General features: G+C 58.4%; 2 protein-coding genes across 8 annotated transcripts in view; one reads left to right on the top strand and one right to left on the bottom strand.

Annotated features, from left to right (window-relative positions):
• PFKM (phosphofructokinase, muscle) overlaps positions 1 to 24644 on the bottom strand; it is a 478771-nt gene that overhangs the window by 373060 nt on the left and 81067 nt on the right. The gene's annotated exons all lie outside the window — the stretch shown is intronic.
• Positions 246 to 23697, top strand: RAPGEF3 (Rap guanine nucleotide exchange factor 3). Of its 7 annotated transcripts, XM_067009164.1 has the most exons (29): positions 967 to 983; positions 1023 to 1075; positions 1541 to 1753; positions 8161 to 8214; positions 8300 to 8406; positions 8617 to 8738; positions 8878 to 9046; positions 9661 to 9745; positions 10006 to 10066; positions 10177 to 10253; positions 10451 to 10597; positions 11150 to 11262; positions 11555 to 11643; positions 11948 to 12026; positions 12233 to 12383; positions 12462 to 12544; positions 13358 to 13415; positions 16229 to 16310; positions 16596 to 16742; positions 18920 to 19017; positions 19467 to 19592; positions 19679 to 19860; positions 20134 to 20224; positions 20364 to 20414; positions 21358 to 21445; positions 21783 to 21847; positions 22279 to 22354; positions 22433 to 22504; positions 23276 to 23697. In XM_067009164.1, the coding sequence occupies exons 2-29, from the start codon at positions 1070 to 1072 to the stop codon at positions 23392 to 23394; spliced, it is 2811 nt and encodes a 936-aa protein (XP_066865265.1). In that variant the 5' UTR covers positions 967 to 983; positions 1023 to 1069; the 3' UTR covers positions 23395 to 23697. The 7 variants fall into 7 exon arrangements, with proteins under 7 accessions (XP_058938732.1, XP_066865269.1, XP_066865268.1 ...); XM_059082749.2 differs by having other exon boundaries at positions 246 to 1075; positions 13358 to 13397; positions 22279 to 22333; XM_067009168.1 differs by having other exon boundaries at positions 489 to 1075; positions 10493 to 10597; positions 13358 to 13397; positions 22279 to 22333.

The following is a 24644-nucleotide window of genomic DNA, read 5'->3' as shown; positions in this document are numbered from 1 at the left end:
GCGGCGGTGGGGACTGAGGCCCAGGGAGGCGATGGCTCTCCACACAGAGCCAGCCTAAGACTCTGGAATCCCGAGCTCGGCCTTCACCCTCCGGGGGCGTGGCCTTCTAGCCCCGCTCCTCTGGGATCTCAGCCCCACCTCCAGCGCCCACAGTCCCCGAGCGCTGTCCTTACTCTCCAGTCTCAGTGTCCCCACCCGCGGCGGGTGTCTGTGTGTGTAGGGCGGGGAGAAGGGGGCGGACGGGGTGTGTGCATGGCAGCACGGCGGTGGGAGGCTCGGCAGCGGGATTCCCTGCGGGAAAACGGCCCCACCCCTCCCCCGGCCTGTTCGAGACCCTGAACCGAAACAGGAGGCAGGAGGCCCCCGGCCGGCCGGGAAGCGGCCCCAGCCCGGATTTCCCTCCCGGGTGGGGCCGCAATGACTCACCCCCTTCCCCCTTCCCCCGGTTTCCTTGTTTGCATTTCTCCTCCCGGCCACGTGGCGGCCGGTGTAGCGGCCCGCAGCCCCTAGCCCGACACCCCCGCCGCCGCGGCCCCGGCTCGCAATCCAAGGCCGCTCCCGCCCGCCGGGGTTTCTCGGGGCCCGGGCTCCCGCCGGCCCGGCTCACCCTGGGTTCGGGACTCCGCCCCCCGTCCGTGCCCGCCCCCTTCCCTACTGTAAGGCCTGGCGCGTCCTCCCCGTCCTCCCGGTCCGTCCCGGGAAGGGAAGAGGGCGGGCCGCGCAGGGGGTGTGACAGCTCCCGCCCGGACCAGTGCCAGCTGCAGCCTTGCTTCAGCGCCCGGTGCCAGCTGGCTCTTTCGTCTGGAACGGAGGGGAGGCTTGGGGCTCCTTGTCGCTGGGGGTGGGGGAACACTCCCACTCAGGCCCCCAGCTTTTCCCCCACCCAGAAGGAGCCTCTCAACCCATCCTGGCTCGGGCTGCCCTGGCAGCGGGTCCAGCCAGGAACTGGCCTGCTCACTTCGCCTGGGACTTACAGCAGGGGCTCGCTGTTGGCGGGGGGGCGCGGGGGCTCCCGTCACCCCCCGCCTTTTGCTAGAGGCTGCACGGCTGTGCGAGCTTGAGGAGGAATATGAAGGTGGGTACGATGGGGTTAGGAGGGAGGAGGGGCAGGAGAGGAAGCTGACAGGGTCGGGGAGTTGGGGTGGGAGAGAGAGGCTTGGTCAGGGGTGAGGAAGGTGGAGAAACGAATGGTTTGAGCTGAAGCTGCATTTCTGGGGGATCCAGAGTCCATAGTCTCATACCGGGAGTTGGTGGAGATCTCTGCAGGGCCATGGGCGGTGGAGTGGGGCAGAATTCCCCAGAAGACCGGGAAGAAGGACCTGATCTCTGGTGCGCCAGCTGGAGACCCCTAAGTGCGCCAGACCAGCAGGCCCCAGTGAAGGTCTTCCTGTCCCTCCCCGGCTTCTGGCAGGGATGCGGCACCTCCGCCTGACCAGTCCAGAGGACTCTAAGGAAGTGCTTCTGCCTGGGGCAGTTGTGCCTTGGTCCAGCTGCCCCAGGCCCGGCCTTATGGCTGTCTACCTTCCTCTTCCCGTCACAGGTGGGCTGGCCAGGTGAAAGCCGCTGGCAGGTGGGCCTGGCTGTGGAGGACAGCTCAGTTCTGGGAGCACCGCCGGTGGGAGGGCTCCCAGACGTGGTGCCGGAGGGGACGCTGCTCAACATGGTGCTGAGGAGGATGCATCGGTCCCGAAGCTGCTCCTACCAGCTGCTTCTTGAGCACCAGCGCCCCAGCTGCATCCAGGGCCTTCGCTGGGTGAGTGTCCATCCCCTGCCCGGGCCAGGCACCAGGGCTGGAGGGGGCCCTGATAGGAAGAACGGGCATACTGCTGGTGGCCCAGCTTGCTCTGGGGGCGTGAGGGGGACAACTGGGGTGGACAGTGGGTCAGGCAGCTTGGCTGCAGCGTGTGGGTGGCTCACACAGCTGCACTGCGTGTGCATGTGGTGCCCAAGTCCCCCCATTCAGGCATGAGGGGAGGGGTAAAGGGATTGTCGTTTAGTTGTCTCCTCTGTGTGCCTTGAGTTAGGTGCTTGCGTGTTCTCCAGGTGGTGGTGGGAGGCATGTATGAAATACTGGGGGCCAGGTCAAGTGGCGGGGGGTGAGGTAAGCTTGGTTACTGTTTTTTAAACATCACCGTGACGACATTCTCCTTTAGTGAGGGCTGAACTGCATCGAGTCTGCTTTTGGATCTTGGGGTGAGGTGGTCATGTGAACATTGCTTGGCATCTGGCTTTGAGGGGCTCAGGAGAGAATTCTGAGAAGTTTGGAGGCTCTGAGATGAACGGAGCTCCCTTTACCGGTGAAGAATCTCTCTGGAGCTGCAAGAATGAAGGAGAGAGAAAGGCTGTGGGGGAGGGATGTGGGGGGGCTGGGGGGCAGGATAAAGGTTGCAGGATCCAAATCAGCAGAGAAGCTCTCCCCAGCCACCCAGACTTAATAGGTTCTTCACCTGAGATTCGGTGTGTCTATTACTTGTGCCCAGCTCGGGTGGAGGTGAGTGCCGGGAGAGGGCTTGGGCAAAGGGGTGGAGAGAAAGCAGGACTTGGGAGAGCGCCTCTCTTATCAGCAAATCCCTTTGAGTACAATGACCACCACTTTCTGCCTCCTTCCTCCTACCTCACCCAACCACCATTTATATTTACCAAAATATGAAGCTGGGTTGAGAAAACTGAAGCCCACCAAGGTGATGGGGTTCTCCTTGCAATGCGAATCGGGAGGAGAATCTAGGTGTCAGTCCCCACCTCTCCCCCAACTCCTCCCTCCCTGGGTCTTCCTGACAAGGGGCCTCATGGGCCTGGGTCCTGTTCCAGATGACGCTCTGGAGGGGGCGGGGGAGCCAGGTTCCCTCTGGGCTTCGCTCTCTGCCCCCCTCATCCCCCAGGTCACTGGCAGTAGCTATTGCCAGGAGCCAGTGGGCTGGAACCCTCCCTCCCTCCTTCCCTCTCAGGCTATAATTACTTGTGCATTTCCTGTCCCCTTCCCAGCTTGTAGAGGCAAGGTGGGGAGTGGGGGGAAGGTCAGGTGCCAGGACAATGAGGTCACTGGAGGATCCCCTGGGACCCAAAGTCTGGGAGGGGGTGGAGGAGGCCGCCAGGCTGTCTCCTGGCTCCCCCAGTCCCCCAGAATTGAAGGGCTGGTATGCATGGGGAGGCCGGAAGAGTGAGGGTGAGGGTTAGTGGAGTAAAAAATGAGGTCAGAGGCACAGAAACAAAGCCCCTCCCCTGCCAGGTATGTGTGGGTGTTGGTGATTTAGAGGGAACTTAGATTTTCAGGGCTAGAGGCAGGGCACATCCTCTCCTGAGGACCATCATCTCTGGGGAGTGGGGGGTGAGAGGTGGTTTCAGCCCCTTGCGTCTGTGTTTTTGTTTTTTAGCATCTTTATTGGAGTATAATTGCTTTTCAATGGTGTGTTAGTTTCTGCTTTATAACAAAGTGAATCAGTTATACATATACATATGTCCCCATATCTCTTCCCTCTTGCGTCTGCCTCCCACCCTCCCTATCCCACCCCTCTAGGTGGTCACAAAGCACGGAGCTGATCTCCCTGTGCTATGCGGCTGCTTCCCACTAGCTTATCTATTTTACGTTTGGTAGTGTATATATGTCCATACCACTCTCTCACTTCGTCCCAGCTTACCCTTCCCCCTCCCCGTGTCAAGTCCATTCTCTAGTAGGTCTGCGTCTTTATTCCCATCTTACCCCAAGGTTCTTCATGACCTTTTCTTTTTTTTTTTTTTTTTTTTCTTAGATTCCATATATATGTGTTAGCATATGGCATCTGTGTTTAAGAGACTCTGGGTACTTGTGAGCTATACCTCTTTTCTCTGGATGATGCCTTTGGCTGAGGAGGGGCTCACTTGAGGGAACACGTACCCGGCAGGGAGCGTGCACACACAGGGTGAAGGGTGGATGTTGAAAGGAGGTCCAGAGTCCCAGGAGGGCAGTGGTGGGAGTTATTCAGGCCATGCCCCCCTCTTAGAAAGTCAAGGGGGAAAACCATCAACCCCCTGAGGTCTGAAGAGAGCACTTTCGGTTCCTACTAGACCAGGACAAGAGAAAATGAAGGCAGGTTACAGCAGGAGGGCCTGAGGTTAGATACAGAAAGGACTTACCAACCACTGCAAAGCTGATGCTGGAATAGGATGGAAGAACATCTCCTTTGGAAAACATGATGGGGAGATGAGATCTTGTCTGATGTCTGGGAGCCTACAGAGGGACCAGTCTGTCTAGAGGCAGGGGCAAGATCAGGATGACCTCTGATGGGTCCTACCAGTTCAGAGAAGCCTGGGATGCTTCTCTTTGAGTGACTTATTTGGGGGACGTGGCTCTATTCTCTAACTCAGAAAACATGCTTTCGTCCAACCTGTCCAAATCATGGTAGTAGCTAATCGTTGTGTAGTATTTATATCCCAGGAGCTGTTATGAGCTTTACTTTGTCATATCAAATAATCTCACAACAGCCCTGTGAGATAGCTACTAATGCCATCATCTCCTTTTATAGATGCGAAAGCAGGAGCACAGAGAGGCTAAGTGACAGGTCTAGGGTTACACAGCTGCTAAGGGACAAAGCTGGGGTTTGGTCCTAGGCGATCTGGCTGCAGAGTTCAAGCTCGTAGTGTACTTTCTATTGCTGCAGATGGTAACACTGACACCCCAAAACATCACCCCCACTCCTGCATCCTTTCCCAGTCCCATCATACACAGCCCTGGCCTGAGACCCTAACTGTGGCCTAAGGGAACTGGTCTGACGGGTCCCAATACAGCTGTCTGGCTCTGTGCCTGCCCCTCCAGTGCGACTCTGACCCTCAGTGACGGGGGTGGGGCAGGCCATGGTGCTGGTGCCAGGGAAGCTAGCTAGGACCTCCTCTTCCACCCTGAGTCCTTCCTGTCCACACATGAGAGGAGGCGGTGGGCGAGGGCCTTCACCCCTGCCATACCAGCCACTGCTTTCCAGCTGAGAACCCTCTAAGCTGACACTCGGGGTTATCAGATCAGGGACAGGGTCAGCGGAAGCACAACATTTCTTGCACTGTGTCCAGATGACAGGTGCCCAGCATGAAATGATAATGTTACATCAAGTTACTTAACACTGACTAAGTCATTACGACAGGGCAGGCACGGCTTCGAATGCTTCATGTAATTAACTTGTCTGATCCTCAGGATTACCCTGTAGGGTAGGTACTATTATCCTCAACCCCATGTTACAGATGAGGAAGCTGAAGCACAGAGAGGTTTATAAGCAGTCCAAGGTCACACAGCCACCTGGTAATGGGGGTACCAAGATTGGAACCCAGGTGCCTGGCTCTGGAGCCCACACACCTGCCTGCTGCTCCGGAATAGCACCTCCACCCTGATCCTACGAGGTCCTGGTGCACGGGAACACGGCAGGGGTCCAGAGGGACCGTGATGACAAACCTATGGAACTTTGTCTAACCCAGTATTTTCCAAACTTCCTTTGCCCGTGGAACATTCCTGAGGGCAGAATTCACCTCTGTCACCTCTGCTTTCATGGCACACGGTGGGAGAAGCACAGGGCCGTGGAGGCACCATGGGATACGGTAGGGCTCGGTGGCGAAGAACATGGGCTTTGGAATCAGAGAGGCACAGTGTGAACCCTGGTGCTCCTGTTTACCGGCTTACGGGGCAGGTTATGTAACCTCTGAGCCTCCTTTTCGCTAGCTGTGAAACAGGAGACAAACACCTACTTCAGGGTCAGCGTTGGTAGAGTTATTGAGTAGGATCTTAAATTTCTAAGCAGCTGTGTGACTCTGGGCAAGTTGCTTCATCTCTCTGGGCTCCTGCTTTCCTCGCAAAATAAGAAGGTTGCCTTCAGGTCCCGTCCTCAGCTCTGATGGGCCAGGGCCCCCAGCCTCTGAGCCTCGGGCACATCCCCTGGGGCAGGACAGGAAGTGGTTTAAGCAAGGCCTGAGGAGCTGAGATCTGAGTCTTGACCGGCCTGGCCACATGACCAGGCGCCTCCCCTCCTGAGGAGCCCTCCGGGGTCACAAGAATACCAGGAAGGGAGTGTGTGCGGGAGCCTGGGTCATGGGCACCGAAGGGACTTGGGGCAGGGACTGGGGCCACCTGGGCACTCCGACAGGCACAACAACAAGTCATTAGCACTCGGTACTGTTTGTTCCAACACAGGGGGCTGGCTGGGTAGAATTCCTGCCCTTCCTCCTTCCTTGGCTCCTCCTCCTCCTCCTCCTCATTTCCTGTCACTAAGTCTCCAGGGCTGTGTCTGGCACTAGGATGGGCCCCATGACCGGGTCAGGGATACCTGTGGGACACCTAGCGACTTCCGCCCGGCATTGGGCCAGGCACCTACGCACGCCAGACCTCAGGCCTCTGCCTGGCACACAGTGGGAAGATGCTGGGACCAGGGGAGGGGACTGTGGCCCCGGGCCTGGTCGTACCCTAGCTCCCCAGCCAGGTCCTCTTCAGGCCCTGTGTGCAGATGGGAAAGCGGCAGAGAGAAGCGGGAAGGGAGAGGAAACAGGCAGGTGTGGTGGGTGGAGTGGGACCAAGAATGTGAGCACTTCTGGTAGGAACTTGAGTTTGTCCGTGGCTGTACGGCTGCGTGTCTGAGTTACAAGGGCACTTCACCTCTAGGCTTTGTTTCTCCCTAAGTCAGGGAGGACAGACGATACCTGCTCTGCCTACTTCCCATCTGATCCTATTCTATATGATGAGATCAGATGAAATCACCGAGGTAGACATACTTTGTAAACTTCAAGTGCCTGCCTTTGGGACGGCTCATAGAGGGTAGCGCATCCTGTCCAGAGACGTCCACAAATTCCAGTTCTCAGGTGGCAGGAAAAGCGGGGCATAAGAGGCTTTCATGGCCGACATCCCAGGGCACACAGGCCCAGGAGTCCTGGATGCCCAGTTGATGCCGAGGGCAGGGAAACCTCGTTCACCAATGATTTGTACGTAAACCCCGTCTTGCAGAGCTGTCCTGTGTCCAAGGACACAGGTAGCTGTCCTACCAAGACTGACTCACTCTTATAGGGTTAGGGGCTAGCAGCAGCATCTTGAAGAGGAAAGGGGCTTTCCAGCAGGCAGCCCACCCTCTGCTTCACAGATCAGTCATAATAACTAACATGTATATACAACTACATGTATATGCCAGGCAGTGCTTTAACCGTGCGATCTCTATTAACTCACATAATCCTTCCTAAATCCTGAATTGTTGTTACGAATGTTTTATAGATGTATAGGCAGGGAGAGGTTAGATCATATATTCACGGTCACACTGCTAGTAAACAGAGGAGCAGGGATTTGAATCCAGGAGTCGGCTCCAGGGTTTGTATTTTTTAAAAAAATACATTTATTTTTATTTTTAATTTATTTTTAAAAATTTATTTATTTATTTAGTTTTGGCTGTGTTGGGTCTTCGTTTCTGTGCGAGGGCTTTCTCCAGTTGCGGCGGGCGGGGGCTACTCTTCATGGCGGCGCGTGCGTGGGCTTCTCACTATCGCGGCCTCTCTTGTTGCGGAGCACAGGCTCTAGACGCGCAGGCTCAGTAGTTGTGGCTCACGGGCCTAGTTGCTCCTTGGCGTGTGGGATCATCCCGGACCAGGGCTCGAACCCGTGTCCCCTGCATTGGCAGGGGCAGATTCTCAACCACTGCGCCACCAGGAGAGCCCCAGGGTTTGTATTTTTAACTACCAGTCTGCACCGAGGCCCACAGAGGGCAGGAGTCTCGCCCACGTTCCTGTGATTGGGGAGTGACCCTGGCTTGGGAGCAGGCCTTGGGACTCCAGGCCTCCCGAGCTGCTCACTTTCTGGCCTCTCCCTGGCCTTCTTATCTCATGCCCTCATGCTCCACCCCCGGCTCCACGGTGCCCCTTCCCTACACGGTGCAGTTTACCTGGGAGCCTGGGCACACCTGGGCCCCGAGTAAGCAGAACTGGGATCTCATCTGCGGGGATGCACCGCTGGAGTCAGGAAGGAAGACGAGGGTCTGGTGATAGGGCAGCAGGGCGGGCGTGAGGCAGAGGCCTGGCATATGGGGGGTGCTCAGTGAGTATTTGTTGAAAGAGTAGCTAAGTGGACGCCTGGAGTCGGGGACTGGGCAGGGGCTGGGAGTGACGGGGTGGGCATCTGAGAGCTGGATGAAAGGCCTGGCACTAACACTCAGACTCTCCCACTGTCCTCAGACGCCACTCAACAACAGCGAGGAGTCCCTGGATTTCAGCGTGAGCCTCGAGCAGGTACAAGCCACGAGGGGTGGAGCTGGGAGGCGGCAGCCAACCAGGGCTTCAGGGCCTGAGGCAGCTGTGCCTCTCCCCGCCCCAGGCCTCCACGGAGCGGGTGCTGAGGGCCGGGAGGCAGCTGCATCGGCATCTCCTGGCCACCTGCCCCAACCTCATCCGAGACCGAAAGTACCACCTCCGACTCCACCGGTGAGTAGTGGCCTTGGCTACCTCCTTGCCCATCCCCTCCAAAGCCTCCCCACCCCCTGTTTTCTCTCCCTTTCACTCTGTCCAGGCACCTGGGCCCAGCCCTGCTTCTAGTCTAAGAAGGTGCCTTTCAGATGGAGTGTTCCTCCCTCTCGCCTCTCCCGTCCTGCCATTTGAGTCTCCTTCCTCTTCCCTGCCCCCTTCACCTCCCAGGCAATGCTGCTCTGGCCGGGAACTGGTGGATGGGATCTTGGCCCTGGGGCTGGGGGTCCATTCCCGGAGCCAAGCCGTGGGAATCTGCCAGGTGCTGCTGGATGAAGGTGCCCTCTGCCATGGTGAGCCCTAGCCCTGGGTGGGTGCCCGGGGCTGGGCAGTCCTGGGGAGCAGGCCTCTGGTGGGCATTGCAGCCGGGGCCTCATACCCACGTGGCCTCAATTTCCTCTCCTCCCCCACGCCTGGGCCTCTGCCCCCCAGTGAAACACGACTGGGCCTTCCAGGATCGAGATACTCAATTCTACCGTTTCCCCGGGTCGGAGCCGGAGCCTGCAGGCATCCACGAGCTGGAGGAGGAGTTCGTTGAGGCTCTGGCCCTGCTCTCCCAGCGGGGGCCTGACGCCCTGCTCACGGTGGCGCTTCGAAAGCCGTAAGTCGGGCACCTTCTATCTCACGGCCCTGCTCTCGGACTCGGTGGTTTCTGTTTCCCCTCTGAGGGGGTGGTCCCTTACTTTTTGTGGAGGGAAGGGACCCTGGCTGGACCAGAGGCCTGAGCTCTGGTCTGCATTCCGCCATGGACTTGCTGTGTGATCTCCAGCCCTCCTCCTTCCCCCTCTGAACATGGTCCTTCCTCTGTAACTGAGGCTGTGGGACACGTGGCCTCCGAAGACCCTTCCCACTCTGCAATGCAGAGAGACGGAGGGCTTTGGAATCCGCCGGCAGGTCTGCGTTCAAATTCCAGTTCCACTGGCTACTAGCTCGGTGACCTTGGGCCTCTCCATGCCGGCTCCCTCTTCAGTCAAAGGGTAACAATACCCACGTCACGGGGTTGTCGTGAGGGTGGAATGAAGTAATGCGTGTAGAGCGCGTGGCCCAGTGTCTGGCACACAGCGCGCTCCCGGTAAAGGCTGGCCCATTATTGATAAACAGCCACTGCTGGCGCACGGGCTGGCCCAGGCCCAAGCTTGGTGTACGTGATGGCTTCCCGCTCTTGGCCTTGGGCCCACAGTTCATCACTTCTTCCCCACCTTCCTGTGCCCGCAGCCCCGGTCAGCGCACAGACGAGGAGCTGGACCTCATCTTTGAGGAGCTGCTGCACATCAAGGCCGTGGCCCACCTCTCCAACTCGGTCAGTCCCCCGACCCAGCCCTGCCCTCGCCACCCCCAAACCTCCCTTCCCTGTGGCCACTGCTGGGCCGGAAGACATTCCCCTCCCGTTCCGCCTCTCTTTGCCCGTTTCTTCCCCGTGCTTTGTCTCCTGCTGAGTCCCAGGTCACCCGACCTAACTACACCTCTGTCCCCTGAGCACTTGTGGCTTTGGATCTATAACCCCCTCTGGTTCCTCTTCCCCTGAGTTCACCTCATTGACCTTCCTCTCCCCGCCCACAGGTGAAGCGGGAATTAGCGGCAGTTCTGCTCTTTGAACCACACAGCAAGGCAGGGACCGTGTGTAAGTCAGACGGGATGGGAAGCTGGGCACCAGGGGCCTGGACATGGGTGGAGGCCACAGGGAAGAAGTGGTGGGGCCCTGGGGGCATGTCTGATCTGTGCTTCTCTCAGTGTTCAGCCAGGGGGACAAGGGCACCTCATGGTACATCATCTGGAAGGGATCTGTCAATGTGGTGACCCACGGCAAGGTGAGTCTTTCCCTCCCTGCCCAGCCCCCTGCGGTGTAACTGCTCTCTGGTCCTTGACCTCATGGGCAGTGCCTTTAATAGACCCAAGGCTGCCGACCTCCCAGGTCTCCTCCTGCTTTGGTGGCTCTGTCCGCCATGGGTCTGGCCCGGCGAGGGCTGGGCAGCTGGGCTGGGCTGTGACTCAGGCCTGGCTGCAGGGCCTGGTGACCACACTGCATGAGGGTGACGACTTTGGACAGCTGGCTCTGGTGAACGACGCACCCCGGGCAGCCACCATCATCCTGCGAGAAGACAACTGTCATTTTCTTCGCGTGGACAAGCAGGACTTCAACCGTATCATCAAGGTGCCGTTGCTGGGGGTGGGGAGGGCAGGGGACGTGGCAGTGACACGTCTCTGGAGAAGTGGTGTGGGGCAAAGAGTAAAGACCAGAGAGAGCCTTTAAGGATCAAGGAGAGGTCGAGGGTGGAGAAGCTTGGGGCGATGGCTGCAGATGGCAGCCCAGCCTTGCATGTGTGAGGAGGTGCAGAGCATGCTGAGGAGGGTCAGCGAGCCCTGGGGACCCTGGCTCGGGTGGGAGACCAGGGCAGTGGGGTTACAGAGGGTTGGGGGTCTCGGGTGCAAGGGGATGCAGCATAATGGAGAGAGTGGGATCCACAGAGGGAGTCCTGGGAGGGATGGGGTGGAGGAGGGGTCAGGCTGGGTGATGGGCCTGGGTGGGAGTGGGGGTTAAAAACCAAGGTCATGGGCACTGAATGGAGTGGGAGAAGGGCTGAGGGTCCCTGTGGGAGCCTTGTGGGGTTCAGGGTTTGGAATGGGGGAGGGAGAGGGAGAAGCTCTAGGGTGGGGAAAGGAGTCATGGTGTATGTTGAGCACTGGGTGTTGGCTTGTTCTCCAGGATGTGGAAGCAAAGACCATGAGGCTGGAAGAACATGGCAAAGTGGTGTTGGTGCTGGAGAGAACCTCTCAGGGCGCTGGCCCTTCTCGTCCCCCAACCCCAGGCAGGAACCGGTAACATACCCACCATGCTCCCTCTCCATACCATCTCTCTTGCCCACCTTCTCTCCTTCCATTTCCCAGGCTTTACTCCCTTCCCCGTGTCATACCCCTGCCCCTCTGGCCACCTGGGGGTGGAGAGGCTTCCAGGGACTAAGAGGCATCCCCTGAGTTGGTCCCCCCTCCACCCCAAGGTGAGAGAGGGCTGGCAAATAGGGAGGAGTGATATGATTGATTATTGATGTCTGCCCCGGCTGTGGGAAGGGGAGTCGTGGCATAAGTGCTATGGACTGGCTGCTTCTGCTAGGTATATAGTGATGTCTGGCACCCCGGAGAAGATCCTAGAACTTCTGTTGGAGGCCATGCGGCCTGATTCCAGTGCTCATGACCCAACAGGTAGGGGCAGGAGATACCCTGACTGCTCTCTGACTCATTGGGTGGTCAGCACAACACGGGAGAGGGCCAGACACCCTGCCGTCTGACCTCATCAGGTGCTAGTTTGGTCCATTTGGTCAGTTGACGGGAAGTTTGCATTCCTGTGTTCTTGGTTTGGGTGGGAAGTGCAGTGACAGGGATTGGGCATCGCTGGTCCCTTGCCTGTGGTGGGATTGGGGAAAGGGATGCTCCAGCTGTGCATATACTGGTGCTCAGTAGACTTGACCGCTGAAGCCCCCACCTGTCCCCTGTCCCTGCCCTACAGAGACATTCCTCAGCGACTTCCTCCTGACCCACAGTGTCTTCATGCCGACGGCCCAGCTTTGCGCTGCCCTCCTGCACCAATATCCTTCCAGCCCCAGGGGATTTAGGACGGTGTGTGGAGAGGGGAGAAGGAATCCCTCGTATCATGGCTGTGCCGAACCCTCCAAAGTGCCAGCATCATGCCAGGCCCAGCTTGTGCGTGGGCTCTGGGCAACCTGCCCCTCCCTTGCCCAAGGTGTGGTGGGTGGTCTGGTTGGATGTTGTGGTTCCCTTGACTGGTGCCCACTTTCCACGCGGAGCCCGCAGGAGGCAGCGAGCAGGAGTGCAGCACCTACGTCTGCAACAAGAGACAACAGATCCTGCGGCTGGTCAGCCAGTGGGTGGCCCTGTACGGCCCCATGCTCCACACCGACCCTGTGGCCACCAGCTTCCTCCAGGTACCTGGGAGTGAGGCAGGGCTGGACCGGGCTGCCCGGGGTGGACATGGAGTCTCAGTGAACCTTGGCTCCTCCCAGAAACTGTCAGACCTGGTGAGCAGGGATGCCCGGCTTAGCAACCTGCTGCGGGAGCAGTGGCCAGAGAGGCGGCGACACCACAGGTGATGCTTTGGCTCAAGTTAACTCATCACCTGCGGGACGGGCAGCGCAGCGGGGTTGGAGAGCACCGCCTCTGGGGTCAAACACGTGGCTTAAATCCAGGCTGCACCACTGTAGCTATGCCACCCTGAGCCCATTACCCTCACCCCCCACCCACCCTCCTAGGGCTTCAGCTCTTGTCTGTAAAACTGGGAGAATACCTACCCCCCATTGCACCTGCAGAGTGCAGCGCAGGGCATGCTGTGCTCACTTGTCTAGTCTTGCTCATTTCAGTTAGTGTTCTTACCCGTCCCCTTGCTGCTTACCCTCCCATCACATGCTCCTCCATGCGCATGCAACCCGCAGTCATTCGTGTGTCCTCCTTCCAGCCCCAGCACACCTGCTGTGCTCACTGCCGCCTAATTATTATCAAGCACCCTTGGGGCCAGCTCCCGCCGGCCAGCCCGGTCAATTTCCTAGCGTTTACCTCGCCCTCCGAGACCTTCCCGCCCTCCCAGGCATCCCATGGGGGCAGCTGAAGTCCAGGGAGAGCTCCTGTGCAGGCTGCCTGCCCTGGCACCGCGTCCCTTTCTCCCTTGAGCTCTCTTTCCCTCCCTTGCTGGCCTGGGAAAATCACAGGATCCAGGGGCTGGATTTCAAGTCTTGCCTGTCTCACCAAATCTTTGATCCTCACCAAATCTGCAAAGCTCTGAGCCTCTGGTGAGGGCAGGTAGAATCCAGGGCCCGTGTCGTCCTCTCTGCTCTTGACCTCATGTCATCCTGCCTGCAGTGGGCCCTGCCCGCCAGTCTCACCTCCCTTCTCTCTTGCTCCACAGGTTGGAAAATGGCTGTGGGAACTCATCTCCGCAGATGAAGGTGTCTGCCCCGAATGAGGTCCTCTCGCTTCTGCGAGGCCCCAGCTGTCCCCACTCCTTCAGGGACCACCGGGCCCCTCCTTTGGCCCCTACCCAAGGGGCTCTGCGTGGGAAGCCCCCAGTCCCCTGTTGGCCCCGGGCACATCCTTGGGTCTGGGATAGGTGTTCATGGAGCTTGGGCTGCATGTGGCGCTGGGGCCAGGCCCTGCAGGGAGACACAGAGGTCTAAGGTCACTGTTCCCCCCACCCCTGCAAGCCAGGGGGCTTTTATTCCATTTTGGAGGTGATCCATGCTCACTGTTAGAGCCAGTTAGCAGTTCCCACCGGGGAGGTGAGGGGTGGTGCCTGGGGGTAGCCTCAGAGGCCCAGGGGTTCCTGGGGGCTGGTGCAGGGAGCCCAGAGGAAGGCAGGCTGAGATCTCAGTGCCATTCCAGCAGCGCTGGCGGGGAAGCAGGAGGAGGAGCCGTGAGCGGCGCGAGATTTGAGGAATGGGGTGGAAGGGGCTGGGAAGATACGTTGGGGCTGGCTGGGGGGACTCATACATTGGGAATAACACCCAGATACCTCACCTGGTCCTGCAGTGCCCAGCTGCTTCTCCCACCTCATCCTGCTCCCCCCTCCTCCTCGCAGGCTCCTTTTCAGCTAAAGGTGAAGCTCAGCCCCTCCTCAGTCTCCTGCCCTTACCTGCTGGCCCCTCTCCCACCGGCTCCCCTCCAAGGTGTCCTCTAATGGTTTTCCTCAAAGCATTATCCCAGTGGAATTGTTTTCTTTTTTGTCTACTTGCTTATCGTCTGTTGGTGTCTGTCATGCCCGCTAGGATGCCCGCGTGAAGGGCCTTGACCTCTGTCTCCCCAGCCTGTGGTTGCCTCTCAGGGAACGGCCGGCGGGCACTGCGCTAGGTGCCGAGGATGCCGTAGGGGGCCGGGGGAGCCACCCATCCTGGCCTCGAGGGGCTTGCAGTGAAGCGAGGGATGGGGCTGCAGGGCAATCTCATGCTGTGTTAAGGGCAAAGACAGGGGTCTCTGGAGACAGGAAGGAGAGGGCTGACTCCAGGTCAGGGTCAGGGAGAAGCGACCGCTGGGGCTGAGAGCAGCAGGGAGTGAGGGTGGAGGGAGAAGAGGCTGTAGGCGGGTGTGAGGGGGAAGGGAGCCCACGTCCTAATGGAGCCTGGAGGAGAGCGGGGGGAGGCGGGCAGGGGCCCGAGCAGGTGGGGCCGCCCCCACCCCCCACCCCGTGGGCCACGGTAAGGGGCCTGGCCTTTGTCCCCAGAGCAGTCAGTGTGAGCCATTGAAGGTGTCTGAGCCAAGTATTGACAAGATCAGATTTGTGTATTGAATAGGTCAGCTGAGGAGCCTGCATTTTATCCAGTAGACAGTGATGGCCTGGAAGCCTTGATAGGAAGCTTAATCTGGCTCTGGTCAGGCAGGTGGGAGTGAGAGAGAGGGAGGCACCTGAGAGGTGAGGCTGGCAGAGAATAGTTGGGCCGTTTTAGTAGATAAAGAGTGAGGCAACACACGGGCTGGTGGACCCTGGGGTTGGCCTGGGCTGGGGAGGGGGGCACACAGAGACCCCAGAACTAGATGCCGTGCCGTGGGGAAGCGGGGGTTGGGCGGCAGGTGCCATGAGCCCAGGGGAATGGCCGAAAAGTAGCCTGGGAGATGGGATGAGGGGTCCGAGGGGTGTGTTGAGTTTGGGGTGATGGAGCACAGACATGGGAGGATCCAGGAGGCATTTGAGACCAGGGCTTGGAAGAAAATTCAGTGCTCCGTGGTGTGGTTTTAAGAGTCTTCCATCTGCGGGGGGGGTGGGGGCGGTGGGAGGGTGCGTGAGGCTGGGAGGAGCTCAGAGGGGAGCACAGAGGTCTGGAAATCCAGGGAAGAGCCATGAACCAAGGTCTGAACCTGATCTGCCACCTTCAGAGCAGTTAGAGAGTCAGTACAAGAATTGGAAAGAGTGGGGCTCCCCTGGTGGCGCGGTGGTTGGGAGTCCGCCTCCCGATGCAGGGGACGCGGGTTCGTGCCCCGGTCTGGGAAGATCCCACATGCCGCGGAGCGGCTGGGCCCGTGAGCCATGGCCGCTGGGCCTGCGCGTCCGGAGTCTGTGCTCCGCAACGGGAGAGGCCACAACGGTGAGAGGCCTGCGTACCGCAAAAAAAAAAATAAAAAATAAAAAGAATTGGAAAGAGTGGTTGGTGGGCAGAGGAGCTGTGTGAGGGAGGCCTCTGGCCAGCAGGGGCTCCCCAGCAGCCCACTGTGACAGGGCCATGGAGGAAGGGTTTTGGGGTGACGGGGCAGCTGACACAGTTGAGTGCTGGTGGACAAGAGCAGGGTGTGTGTGTGGGGGGGGCGCAGGCGACAGATTAGGATTCCAGCTGGGCCAATTAGCAGCTGTGTTGCTTTGGGTATGTTACTTAACCTCTCTGAGCCTCACTGATCTCATCTATAAAATGGGGATAATAATATTTTGTCAAAGGGCTTTTGTGACTATTTAGATACTTAAATATGCCTGTACTTAGCCTGGCATGTAGCAAATAGCAAATGGTAGCTGAAGGAGGAAAAAACCGAGATCAACAGCTGAGGTGTGTTCGTATTAGACCAATTCTAGACCCATCTGGTAGAGGGGGTAACACACACGTAGAGGGCCACAGACTTTGCTCTGTCTCCTCCAGGAGCCTCAGTCCCCAGCGCCTTACCTGGCCCAGATTCATGGGCCAAGCAGAGCCCGAGGGTGGTGTGCGTGCCCCGCGGGTGCCATGCTCCTGGTGACAGAGGCCCCTCCCCGTCCCTGCATGTTCTCCTGTGTCCTCCCGGCCTTACTTTCTCTCCCTCTCAGGCCTGGAACATGCCTGTTTGGCTCCCCAGCCAGGATGAACCTCTCCCCAGCAGCAACTATGCCATCCGAGTCGGGGACAAAGGTTGGTGGTCTGTCCGAGCCAGCAGTGCATAGCTAGAACCCTACTGTCATCACCTTTGACCTTGGGGCGCCTGGCCGAGGATGGCATGCCGTGCTCCTTGGGGTCTCTGTTCCAGGCTCCCCCTCTCCTTGGCTCAGGGCCTCCCACCCACCCAGGCTACTCCGTAGTGCCCTTGCCCGCCTCCTAGGGACCCTCCCTCCACTGCAGTCACTGCCCTCTCCCTCCTGGGGGTGGTGGGGAGGCCAAGCAGCACTCCCCCCCAGCTCAGCCAGCCTTCCTCTCCAGTCCCCTATGACATCTGCCGGCCGGACCACTCAGTGCTGACCCTGCAGCTGCCCGTGACGGCCTCAGTGAGAGAGGTGATGGCGGCATTGGCCCAGGAGGACGGCTGGTCTAAGGGGCAGGTGCTGGTGAAGGTGAACTCTGCGGGCGGTGAGTTGTGTCTCTGGGTAGGATGGCCCCAAGGGAGGGGACCCCCTCAGAGCCGTGCCCATCCCCCGAATTAAGATTATCATCATCTTTATTATCTTTATCATGTTAATGATGGTGAGCATTTATTGGGAGGTTTATTACATCTCTTCAAAGTGCTTTGCATGTGGTGCTGAAGAGCATGAACTCTGGAGCCTGCTGCCTGCATTTGACTTCTGCCCTTTGGCTCCCTTCTCTCGGTCCCTGGGCAGGATGCTTAATCTCTCTCTCTGTGCTCTGTTTCATCATTTGTAAAATGGGGATGAAAAGAGTGCCTGCTTCGGGCTTCCCTGGTGGCGCAGTGGTTGGGAGTCCGCCTGCCGGTGCAAGGGACGCGGGTTCGTGCCCCGGTCCGGGAGGATCCCATGTGCCGCGGAGCGGCTGGGCCCGTGAGCCATGGCCGCTGGGCCTGCGCGTCCGGAGCCTGCGCTCCGCAACGGGAGAGGCCACGGCAGTGAGAGGCCCGCGTACCACAAAAAAAAAAAAAAAAAAAAAGAGTGCCTGCTTCCTAGAGGAATTGTGAGGATAAATGAGCTAATCTATGAAAGTGTTTAGAATGGTGTCTGACCCATAGTCAGCACTACATTATTATCTGTTGTTACATAGCTACTGCTACATCATTATCATGCTTACATATTTATTTAACCCTAATAGCAATCTTATGAGATAGGTATTTTGATCCTATTTTCAGATAAGGAAACTTAAGCTCAAAGGGGTTCAGTGATTTTCCCAAGTTCACACAGTGAGGGCGTCGACAGCCTTTGAATTCGGGTAGTGGCTCATTTAGTCTGTAGTCATCTTTGAGGGACAGCTGTGGGCCAGCAGTGTGTTAGGAGGTAGAGGTACCATGGCAGGTAAGATAGAGCAGCTTGATGGTTAAGAGCCTAGACTGTGGACTCCCAGATCTGAGCTGGAAACCCAGACCCACTGCTTACTAGCTGTGTGATCCTGGGCAAGTTGTTTAACCTCTGTGAACTTCGGTTTCCTCGTCTGTCGAATGAGCACTGTAGCTGTACCTATCACATAGGACTGCTATGGCTATTAAATAAGCTACTGTGTTTAAAGCTGTTAGCATGGGACCCAGCATAAAGTTGTTGCTCGGAATATGGCAACATGAGGATTATTAAGACCTGACTTTGGAGAACTTGGGACATTAAAAACCACTGCCCATGAAGGACGCAGCCCAGGTCTCACAGCTGGAGCCCAGGGTAGGCAGCTGGGTATCCAGAGAATAATGGCAAGGAATGGCAGGGAGACTGGCAAAGCCTCCTTCCTTCAGGAGGTGGGGAGAGAGGACGTCACCTGTGCCTATGTGCTGCTCTGGGAAGCACTGCCCTCTGGTGGCTACCTGGCAAGTTGCAGTTGTCCTAAGCCAGTGTTTATTGAGACCCTTCGTGCCTGTGCTCTGTTCAGAGCACTGATCCTTTTGATTGACACCCAGGCCAGTAATCAATATTTTATTACAAACTCCATAATATGTGTATATTTTCTTGTAAGTCACATACATATAGTCCTACCCTAATGTTACATGACCACAACACAACACACAAAATAGAAATGCGAAACAGGTGAGAAAAATCAATAAAGTAAAAGAGCTAATATTTTTTCCTGGACACGTGGATGGTCTTGTGTACCTTACTTTGGAGGCTGATGGTCTAGGGACTGGGGACTCAAACATGACTAAAAACACAGTCTCAGTCCACAAGAGCTGATGAAAATCCACGCAAAGATTTCTGCAGGGCCTTTCCCAATTTTCAAAGGGCCTATATATGTATCATATATTTATAGCCACTATTTATATTTATATCAATGATTTCATTTGACTTGCGAGTAGTCAGGGCAAATCTTAGTGTCTCCATCTGACAAAGGAGGAAGCTGAGGTTCATTGAGACTCCAGCGTTGCCCAGTGTCAGCCTGTCTCGCTGAGACTCCCCTTTCACCATCCTTGGGCCATGCTGCCCTGTGTGTGTGGACGCGTGGGCATGCGCACCTGTGTAATTAGAACACCTGCCCAGGACTCCAACCCTGCTACTGGGAGAAGAGACCTTCCAACCTCCTAAATGGGGCCTCCACCCTGCCTCCTGTTGCTCGCTGGCCTCCCTCTCTGTCCCCACCCAGCACAGCCTCCGCTCTCTTTGCAGATACTGTTGGCCTGCAGCCAGATGCCCGTGGTGTGGCCACATCCCTGGGGCTCAATGAGCGGCTCTTTGTTGTCAACCCTCAGGAAGTGCACAAGCTGGTAGGGACAGGCAGGGCGCCAGGGCCTGGGGAGGAGCTGAGTTTGGGGAGTGGTAGGAGTGGGTGCTAGGAGAGGGTCACATGGAGAAGATGGGGAGGGCTGGCTCTGGCTGCTGCTGGGCCTTAAGGAGGAAGAGGAAGGAGTTGGCCTCAGCCAAGGGGGAAAGTCCCCAGGTTGGGGGAGGGGAGAACTGGTTGGGAGCTCTCAAGGGGCAAGAGGGAGACCTGCCTCATCAGGGGTTCCCCAGAGAACAGGCTCCCTACAAGGAGGGGTCCCAGCGTTGGGGAGCTGTCTGGGACGTGCCTCCTTGGGAAATCCCTCCATCGGATGCCCCTCCAGCCCCTGCCCTCCCTGACTTTCCTCCGACCCTGGGCACAGAGGCTCCTCCCACCCTGCACCTTTCCCCCGGATTCCTCAGGCAGCGCCCCTGAGCACTCTCCCACCTACAGACCCCACACCCTGAGCAGCTGGGGCCCACCGTGGGCTCTGCAGAGGGGCTGGACCTGGTGAGTACCAAGGATCTGGCGGGCCAGCTGACGGACCACGACTGGAGCCTCTTCAACAGCATCCACCAGGTGCAGGGGCAGAGCGGAGGGGAGGGGGCCGGCGATGTGGGCTCCCCACCTGCCACGCGCTGACCTCTCGTGCTGTCCCCGCGCAGGTGGAGCTGATCCACTACGTGCTGGGCCCCCAGCCCCTGCGGGACGTCACCACCGCCAACCTGGAGCGCTTCATGCGCCGCTTCAATGAGCTGCAGTACTGGGTGGCCACAGAGCTGTGTCTCTGCCCTGTGCCCAGCCTGCGGGCCCAGCTGCTCAGGAAGTTCATCAAGCTGGCTGCCCAGTGAGCGCCTGTGGGTTGGGTGGGCTGGGTGGGCTGGGTGGCAGAGTCCTGAGGCTGCCTTTACTTAAATGCCCGATCCATGGTCAGCCTGTTGCCAAATCTGCCAGCCCCATGCTTCCCTGGGTCCCCTGGCGCCTCTGCCTCCCCACCCCGTCTGGCCCCAGTGCCCGCAGGGGCAGCGCTGGCCTGGCCCGGCGCTGGGCCCCAGGCCAGCTGTTGTATGGGTGCGGGGCTGTGCACGTGGCTGAGGGTCTCTGGGTCTTCTGTTCACAGCCTCAAGGAGCAAAAGAATCTCAATTCCTTCTTTGCCATCATGTTTGGCCTCAGCAACTCGGCCATCAGCCGCCTGGCCCAGACCTGGGAGGTGAGTGCCGTCTGCCGGGCCAGGCCAGCGCCTTCCCACCCTGGTCCTGAGTCAGGCCTCTGCCCGTTCTGGGGGTCCTTTTAGGGGATGGTGCTCCCACCCCAGAGCAGTGACAGCCCCGCCTGCCTCTCCTTCACAGAGGCTGCCCCACAAAGTCCGGAAGCTCTACTCGGCCCTCGAGAGGCTGCTGGTGAGTGCTGGGCCCCGGTTCCTCCCTCCAGAAACCCCGATTCTTGACTCCCTTGCAGCCTCTCTGCCCGTCCTTGTCTATTTCTCTGGTTTCCAACCCTGGGTCAGGGCCTGGTTCCCTTTGGCCTGTGAGTTTGGGGTGCTGGCTGGGGAACAGGTGTTTCGCATGATGGGGGGCTCTGCATAGTGTGCTATATCCCTCTGTATGTGTGTTGGGGGGATGGCATTTGCTGTGGCTATGAGATCCTGCATGAGGACAGTGTCGGCCCTGGGGTCTGAGGTGCCAGGGGACCGCTGGGGAATGCTGGTTTCCAGCTGACCTGCCTCAGGACTCAGGAAGCAGGTCCTGACTGCAGCTCCCACGGTGTTCCGGGGCCTATCAGTGGCCCCTCAGGAGACTCAGGGAGCCCATGTGCCAGCCTAGGCCCAAAGATGAGGAAATAATTGAGGAGCTGAGCCCCCCACTGCCAGGAGCTGTTAGGGGGGGCCGGTTTGAAAGGTTTGACAGTATTCAGGGCAGAGCTAGTGCAGGGCGCTTTCATCAGCAAGGCTCTAAGACGCTTGAGGAAAAAATTCTCCTGGGGCTCAAGAGGTTCAAAGGAATTTACCCACTAGAGAGAGAGAGGGAGAAACAGGGACAGAAAAGAGAGGGTTTTCCATGAAACCTCAGGGCCCCTGTGATAATGGCCATGACGTGTCCTTGGGGTTTAATCAGAGGCCAGGAAGCCGCATCATGCAGACTGGCAGTCATAGCTCCAGGCCCCCTCCCGCCTCCGCAGAGCCTGCCTTGCTGAGATCTGGGGCCGGCCGAGAGGAAGCTGAGCTCCAAGGGGATGGGTGCACAGCCTCTCCTTGGGACGGTGGGCATTTGGTTGCTCTGTGGCACGTGGTGGGTTATGGTGTATGGGACCTTCCCTCTCTCACTGTGGCTTCTTCCCTCTCAGGACCCCTCATGGAACCACCGTGTGTACCGTCTGGCCCTCACCAAGCTCTCCCCACCCCTCATCCCCTTCATGCCCCTTCTTCTCAAAGGTAAGAGGACCAGTATCCACCTCCCTGTCTCCATCCCATCCATTCCTGCCCCTGTGTGTCCATCCGACCCTCTGAGTGATTCCAGTGTGCTGATGCCCTGGGGGACACAGAGATGAACTAGGAGTTCACAGGGGAGAAGCAGAGTTAAGACATGCAGACATTAGATGGCCGATGATACGAGGCCTAAGAGATACAAGGAAATCGCTCCAGGAGGTTAGCGGGGAGGAAGAGGAAGAGGACAGGCCCGAGCCTCCCTGTTATTGATCCCTCGCCTTTCCTTGGCTGCTGGAAGGGGAAGGAGTTTGGGGACCTATGAGGAAAGCCCATCTCTTTGCAGACATGACTTTCATCCATGAGGGAAATCACACACTGGTAGAGAATCTCATCAACTTTGAGAAGATGGTGAGTCCGAGGAGAGTGGGTGCCTGACAGTGGAATGGGTTGCAGGCTATGACGATGGCCTTGCAAGGGATCAGGGATGGGCTGGGAGACGGTCTAAAGTTGTTCTCAACCATATAAATATGAATTCTTCCTTTAAAATAGCCATTACTCCATTGCATGCCCTCATGAGGGTCTGGTCTCCACTGGGGAGTGCTGGGGTGACAGCCTCAACTATCTCACTCTTCAACCAGAGCCCCCTCCCATCTAAGGCCTCCCTGACCTCTGTTCTTCCCAACGCCTGGTCCCTGCTGGGTCTCTGGGTGAGCTGGGGCACAGCAGACAGGACCCCGTCTGCTACAGCCACTAGTTCCTACGAGCACTTCAGCCGTCCCCCAGGCCACACCAGGGTCCCGTTCCTCACACCGGGTCCCATGTCCTTGCTTGGCCTGCAGAGAATGATGGCCAGAGCTGCGAGGATACTGCACCACTGCAGAAGCCACAGCAACGGTGAGAGGGCGGGCTCCCCGGGTAGGTGCCCCTGACCGATGTCCCCTTCCAGGCACTGGCTCGGTCCTGTCTCGCTGACTCCCCCCTCTCACCCGCCAGTGCCTCTGTCACCGCTCAGAAGCCGAGTCTCCCACCTGCACGAGGACAGCCAGGTGGCCAGGATTTCCACGTGTAAGTGCGGGCAGGGGTGGGTGTTGACAAGTTGGCCATGGCTGGCATTTACAGGCACGTGCATACATGAAGCTGATAACGCTTCACAACACCTCTGTGAGGTAGGTAGAATGTTATCCTAACTTAAAGATGTGCGAACAGGCTGGAGCCTTGAAGAAACCTGTGGAAGCCACAGAGTTAGATAGAGCGGGGACCCAGGTACTCTTACTCCAGATCTGCATTCTTTTAATTGGCCTTCAGTTGCATGAAATGGGATTAATTGTACTCCACAGTTCATGCCACACTGTCATCTTATTTTAACTGACATTGACAATAACTTCTATCTCCTGTCCTCTTGCCCCTCCCGCCCAGGGAAGCCACTGTCCTGAATCTAGAGCTCCTCATTTTCTTGTTTTTTAAAATAGCTTTATTATATATATGTATGATAAAATATATAGACACACACACTTACATATACATCTTTTAAACACCTCATATATATATGACAACAAAATATTCTTTAGTTTTAGTTGGTTTTGAGCTCAGTAAAAGGGGTATTAAACTGTGTGCAATTTGGGGGCCCTGTTTTCTCCAGTCTGTGCTCTTGACCACCATGCTCTTCTACCCCAGCAGGGGGGCGGGGTGTCTTCTAGATTGGCCGTGGGAAGTGGCAGGACTCGGTGGTGGAGGACAGGGCGGCTGACTGGCTTCTTGGAGGAGGAGGGGTGGGCTCTACAAAGTGCGTGGTGCCCCGCCCCCGACCACCCCTCCCCCCTCCCTCCCCCCACGTAGGCTCGGAGCAGTCCCTGAGCACCCGGAGTCCAGCCAGCACCTGGGCTTATGTCCAGCAGCTGAAGGTCATCGACAACCAGCGGGAACTGTCCCGCCTCTCCCGGGAGCTGGAGCCGTGAGGAGGGGCTGGGCTGGAGCAGGCACTGGCCGCCAGGAGAGCCAGGGCGAGCCGGGCCAGGAGGCCCACGGGCTGGCCGCACCGGGCAGGGGCTCTCCGCGGACTGAACTTGAGGCCCTGGAGTGGGCGGCATGGAGGCAGCCTTCCCCTTGATGACTGGTGGCCAAGGAGGACCTCGGAATGGAATGAGCCGGGGCCCAAGGCCAAGGAATGGGGGACAGAGAGGCCCTGGAGTGGGTGGGAGAGCAGAGCGCTCCCTCTGTGTGTTCAATAGAGAGCTCTCCGCACCAGGTCTTTTTCCAGATTCCATGCCTCTCGGCTTTGTTGTCGGCCATCACCAGGCCCCTGGGGTGTGTTTCCGCAGTGGACCGAGCATGTGGGTGGCAGGGGCGGGCCTGCTGCCTGGGGAGGTGGGGAGGCAGGGAAGGGTGGGGGCCCTGCTGCTTTTCTTTCCAGGGCCTGTGAGATAAACAGCTGGGTGTGGTTGGGGCTGTTTGTCCGGGAGTGGTGGTCCCTGAGGAGCCTTATTGTTACCCTAAGCAGACAGAGAGAGGCTGTGTTCTCTGGCCAGCCCCGGGGGGTGTGGCAGGGAAGGCCGAGCCCTGCCCCCTGCCCGGGATGGTCTCTGGGACCCTGCAGGGCTCCAAGACTGACTGCGCCCTTGGTCACAGGAGCGGCGGGAGCCTGGAGCCCTGCACGGGGCTGGCCCGAGTGGCCCTCAGCTGTCCACAGTGGTCTGAGAGGTCGCTCCTCCCTCCCTTCCCCTCCCCTCCCCACTCCACTTCCTGCCCTTCTGCCAGCAGCCCGCTGGGCGGTGCTCCGAGAGCTGGGCGGCGCTGGGCGGTGCTTGGGCGGCGCTGGGCGGTGCTCCGAGAGGCGGCAGTGATGGAGAGGCTGAGGCAGAGGCTTCCGAGGAGAGCCCATCCCTTGCTGAGGCCTCAGGGCATCCAGGAGTCAGATTTCCTGCCAGTGAGGAGAGTGGTCCCAGCAAGCCTTGTCAGCTTGGAGTCCCCTCTCCCCTGCCTCTGCGGCATGTCCCCTGGGGACCAGCTGCCGTGAGGACCCTCGTGCCCCGGGAACTCACGTGACGAAGCCCCAGGTGGGGCTGCCCTCCTCTCTGCTCCCTGTGGCTCTGAGCCTGGCCAGGGGAGGTGCGCTGTCTGACCCCGAGAGGGACCTCTCGGCCTTGGGGATGACCCGGAGTAGGTTCTAAGCAGCAGGGTCCTGGGGCATGTGGAGGGAGTGGGCCCA

This window comes from Kogia breviceps, chromosome 12, assembly GCF_026419965.1.
Source record: "Kogia breviceps isolate mKogBre1 chromosome 12, mKogBre1 haplotype 1, whole genome shotgun sequence".
In the NCBI taxonomy this organism is placed as follows: Eukaryota; Metazoa; Chordata; class Mammalia; order Artiodactyla; family Physeteridae; genus Kogia; species Kogia breviceps.
The sequence above is the reverse complement of the archived record's forward strand: the minus strand, read 5'-3'. Positions and strand labels throughout refer to the sequence as shown.

Excerpts from the sequence above, each read along its gene's own strand:
- RAPGEF3 (XM_067009164.1), top strand. Across the intron at positions 10,067-10,176 it reads CAGCAAGGCAGGGACCGTGT|TGTTCAGCCAGGGGGACAAG; the intron begins GTAAGTCAGACG and ends TGCTTCTCTCAG. Across the intron at positions 21,848-22,278 it reads TCATCAACTTTGAGAAGATG|AGAATGATGGCCAGAGCTGC; the intron begins GTGAGTCCGAGG and ends CTTGGCCTGCAG.